Source organism: Penaeus japonicus, unplaced genomic scaffold (assembly GCF_977035675.1).
Source record: "Penaeus japonicus unplaced genomic scaffold, GWHDUDI00000001_assembly GWHDUDI00000008, whole genome shotgun sequence".
Lineage (NCBI taxonomy): Eukaryota > Metazoa > Arthropoda > Malacostraca > Decapoda > Penaeidae > Penaeus > Penaeus japonicus.
In genome coordinates this window covers 17564375-17569374 of record NW_028234410.1, presented here as the reverse complement: position 1 = coordinate 17569374, position 5000 = coordinate 17564375, and the positions used below count along the sequence as shown (strand labels likewise).

Sequence of the window (5000 nt, the reverse complement as noted above, 5' to 3'; positions counted from 1 at the left end):
AATGCAGGGCAAAGGTCACGGGCTTGTGGTCCTTCATGACTGCAGAGTATGCTGCCAGGAGTTCTCTGCTGAAGGCATTGTAGCAAGACTTTCAAGGCGTCAAAACTTGAGAAGAGAAAGCTGGAGATTGGCATTGCTTACCCTGCTGCTGTTGGAGGGTGCTGCCAACAGCAGTGTTGGATGCATCTACAGTTATGCTGATTGGCAACGATGATTGAGAAGGGTAGCAGAGGCCAGGGCTTCTTTGCAGGCTGTGAAGGGGTCATTTGCTGACAGCATCCAGTCGACTCATGTGCTCCTTCCGAATTGTGAGGAAATGAGAAGACCGTGCAACAGTTGTAGAAGCTGGACACAGCTAGGGAGGAACCTCTTTGAAACTCAATGTTTGATATTGTTGATTCTCAATGATTCCATAGTAGTAGACCAGTAAAGTCTTGGGCACATTTTGATGTTTGTCACTGCTTGGTCAATGACTATGTTGTATTTATATGTTAATCATCTGGTTGTAGATTTTAAAGATATGTAGCAGATAGGAAAATAGCTAATGTTATTAATGATTTTTTAAATTGCAAGACTAGTAATAAATCAAACTAACAGAGTGAACATAATATTATGAATTGAGATCCACTTTATTTTTATGTGCATAATAGACAGATGCTAGCACGACACAGATATTCTTATATAAATGTAAATTTCTTTAAACATCCTCTAATGTAACCTATGAACTAATGTAATATTTCCCATTTGAACCATATCATATATCACTAACATAGGATTAGTTATCATTTTTATGTATGATGGCACAGTCGTCAGGGGAGAGGCAATGCTGCTGAATGATTTGCAGGGACATGCACCCCCTATGTAGCCCATGTGCTTAAATATCTTTTGTGCTTTTAGTTGCTGTTGCCAGCTTCCTTGTAGATTACAGATATACATTGGTAGAAATGGAGAGAATGTGTTTTTTGTTCATGTATTACAGTGTAATGATTTATCCCCCTGCATTTCTTTTTCTTCTTTTTTGTTGCTGCATTATATTGCCATCTATTTTTTGTAACCGTTTCTTTTCCTAGAATCTTTGTTTTTGTATTGATACAGTAAATTGTTTATTTTCTGTTTGTGTGTATGTATTTTGAATTTATTAACCAACTTATAATATTTGTCCTTGTACATGAATGTAAATATACTCTTTACCTCACTTTTAGAGTAGAGGATTCACTGTCTTGTCTTGATGAATAATTTTTTTGATAGCCATCCATATTCCAATACTGGAGCCCCCTCTTGAATATTCATGTAAGTAAAGGGGCATTTCGAAGTGGACTATGTCTGGAGGGATTTTGAGCTGTGAAAAGCCTTTCCATAAGATGATCAGGAATTGCTCAGCCATATGCATGCCATATAGAATAGGACTTCTTTTAGCATGTAAATCTAAAAACTGCTGTTTTGTTTTTGTTTTTATTTACACAGTAGCAGCTGTTCTTAGCATTGATATTAGGAAAAATGGAATGCTTGTTCCAGACCAAAATTTTGTACAGATATGATTATAGTATGATAAGGAAAAAAAAATCTTTATATACAGATAACTGTGTCCATATTGCATTACTAGTTTTAATCCGTTAGTACCCCGGTGATATAAAGTATTTGCATACCCTTTTCTAAGATGGTGTAATAATTTGCCACACATATTTTTCTTTAGTATTGATGTATATATCTGATTTTTTACCCAGAGTTCGTTAGTTGTTTTGAAAAAATATGCATATATTTTATTTGGATTCTGGTTGTTAGGAGAAAGCCCATAAATAGGAGAAAGAATGAACTTCTTTTTTTCTAAATATATGTTTACTAATGCAAAGGTTTGATGTTCATGTCTCCAATATTTAGAAAACCTTCTGATGCATTTGTGAAGAGGAACATTTTTAAAACATTTGGTTAAGGACCTTGTTTAATTCTGTATCAGGGCAATTTTTGTGAAATAAAGACATGTAAGATGAAAGAAGAGAAATGAAGTTTGGATCTCATATTTTCCACTAAAAGAATTTACATGAGAATTGTTTATGCACAGTAATGGAAGGTGTATGGATGTTTTTTTGAGAAGTCATGCACTATTTATGTACCTTGTAAAACTGATTATAGTGAAGAGACATTCGTAGTCTGTGGCAGGGCTTTTTACTTTATTACTTCTTCAAACTATGGTTCTCTAGAATGAATAAGAAAATCATTTACTAATTATCTTTTTAGATCCTGTTGAAAGACAAATTTAGATATTATATTTACTTTCGTATTTTAAGAGTAGAGGTTATATTAATTGTCACAGTTAAGCATTTTGCCAATAAGATAGTTATCATAATTAAATTTTGTGTTTTGTGTTGTTGTTGTTTTTAATATTTTGGTGGTAATTTATGAATTATTTGTATAATTAACAAATTATTTATTTATTTTATTTAGTTTTAGTTTTATTTTCAGAGAAAGTTATACTTTTGCCATTAATTTTACATGTATTAAAATGAACAATCATTGATAGAATTGAAATGAGAAAAAGATATGAAATTTCTCTAAAAATTTTGTGTTGTCTGTAATGGTTGCTATGCATAAAGGGGATGTGATACTTTTCTTATTTATGGGTGTAGTCATTATTTTCTAATTACTTTTTATACCCCATGAATGTAATTTTTAATAGGTAGTAAGAAATGAGGTGAAAATTTGATGTGATGTCTCTCTTCACTTTAAGTTCTTGTGTGGATTGCCCTGTAATCATTCTCTGGAGATTTTCCAAAATCACAGCCCTTATTGAAATGGCCATTCTATACAACTCATAATCCCATCACGTCTCTTTCTATTTACTGTTAGAGCATAAATGCTCATAAATTTGTCTTTCTTCCTTGATATATGCTTGTATATTCCAATAGTCTCTTTTTTGATAATGGTTGTTCACATTTAATATTTGTTTTACATGAACTAATACATTAAATTTCCTACCCCTATTTGCATACACAGGGATATCATGGGAAGGTAACACTATGAAATACATATTTTGCTTCTTGTGTGTTTCCTGTTATCATGTGTTGTCATAAACTCATGCAAAAAAAATCTTTTTACATTGAAAGAATAAACTCAAGCACATGTAAACTAGTTTTACATAGAACACTTAGTATATTAAGGTTCCTCAGCATTTAAACACTAGTATATGTATATACATTTTCTCTAATATTGTTCAACAGGAGAGAACACCCAACTCTATCTGGTTGTGGTCACAAAATGCGTCAAGGTTTGCAATTTCCAAAGCTCGTCCATCTACAAGATACAGGACATTGACATTATCTCACTACATGCCATGAGACCACAGAACTACAAATCACAGGTTGGGTTCCTCGTTTTGATGCCCTGCATTTCCTTCTTTATTTCTCTTGAGTTTCTTATTTATGTTGCTAGTTAATGATATGACAAATGGAAGGATAAAGAATATACTGTTTAATATTTTCTTTCTTTTTCTACAAGGTTGTATTAAATTGTTATGAAACAGTGTTTTCACAGATTTTACATGGATGTGATTTGAGATTAGGTATTAGATATTCACATGTTAACAAATATATAAGCATGATTTGTAACTATTGAGTAAAATAAAATACAAATAAGATTTTGAAATTTCATACTTTCATAGGAAGAAGAGCAATGGATAAAAGAAATGAAGAAGGTGCTCGGAAACGAGAGCTTCTACTTCAGTGTTTGCCCAGGAGGTGATGAGCCATTAGACTTGACCCTTTGCGCCCAGCGGAGAGCGAAGACCAACCGCACTGACAACAGATTCTTCTGGTGAATAAAATATATATTTCTTCTTTTTCTCCTTCAGAATCTGAAATTATTTACTTGACCTTGTGAGCTTTTGAAAAATTAGTCACCTAGACACATAAGTGTTTCAAAAACTTAGTTGGTCATATAAGCTTTTTCAGAAAATTTATTATTTAGCTGCATGCCATTTTGTGGTATGACTTTCTTTTACATAAGTGCTTAGTCACCAAGGAATTAATTACTTGGCTTGATTACCTTACTTGATTATCCATTTCCTTAAATTTTCTGGAAAAGTGTTTATTTTTATTGTTTTTGATGTTCTAGAAATAATAATGATAATGATGATAATAATAGAAATAGAAATTCAAAGAATGCAGTAAAGGTAAGATGAAATAAATTAAATCAAAGCAAAGCCATACTGGATAGTATGCTCTCCAGTGTCATAAGGCTAGGAATTCCCTTCACCTAATTTCATCAGCTGGATGATTTATTCCATTACAAAACTTTTAAAATGTTATTTCAAAGTTCTCCTTTCTGCTTCCCAGGAATCGCATGCTTCATCTCCACCTGAAGCGGTTTGGAGTGGACTGTGACCAATGGCTGATCAAGATTATGTGTGGGAGTGTGGAGTTTGCATCTCTCTACATGAATAATCACACCCCAAAAATCCTAATGATCTCCAGGCTGAGTTGTGAGAGGGCTGGAACTAGGTATGAAAGGATATCTTTGTGTATTTTGCTTTCACTCCTTTCAATGTGGATAAGGTAAATCCAACACCGGTGATTTTTTTTATTTTTTTAGGAAGAGTACAAGTGAGGTGGTGTGTCCACTGTCCAGATACAGCAAACCTCCCTGAAGGTTCATGAGATACTAAGCTCCTTTATTGGGTGTCTGGCTTTTCTTGAGAGAATTTCATTATGTTACACTATCTCTCTTTTTAACGCCTACACTATGGGCAGTAGAAAACGCCCCTCACGCCGTATCCGGGCTGCCGGCGCGCACCAAATTTTAAACGTTGCAATTGAATATGACAAGTTTTAAGCCAAAACCTCAACATAATCATGTGTTATATATCAAAATATGCATAGTTAACCTCTTCCCCCATATGCCCGTGACAAGTTATTTACATGGGTTGGGAGGAAGATGGAAAGAATGACCTTGGTGAGAGGCCTCACTCAGATGACAAAAGAAAACGGTTGGAGTAGTATGGTAAACTA

General features: G+C 33.8%; 1 protein-coding gene across 1 annotated transcript in view; it reads left to right on the top strand.

Moving 5' to 3' along the window:
- Nucleotides 1-5000, top strand: part of Synj (synaptojanin) — a 28812-nt gene that overhangs the window by 8436 nt on the left and 15376 nt on the right. The window contains exons 3-6 of the mRNA XM_086539142.1: nt 2992-3006; nt 3216-3355; nt 3656-3807; nt 4329-4493. Coding sequence (XP_086395268.1) covers nt 2992-3006; nt 3216-3355; nt 3656-3807; nt 4329-4493 — 472 coding nt within the window. The remainder of the gene's footprint in view (nt 1-2991; nt 3007-3215; nt 3356-3655; nt 3808-4328; nt 4494-5000) is intronic.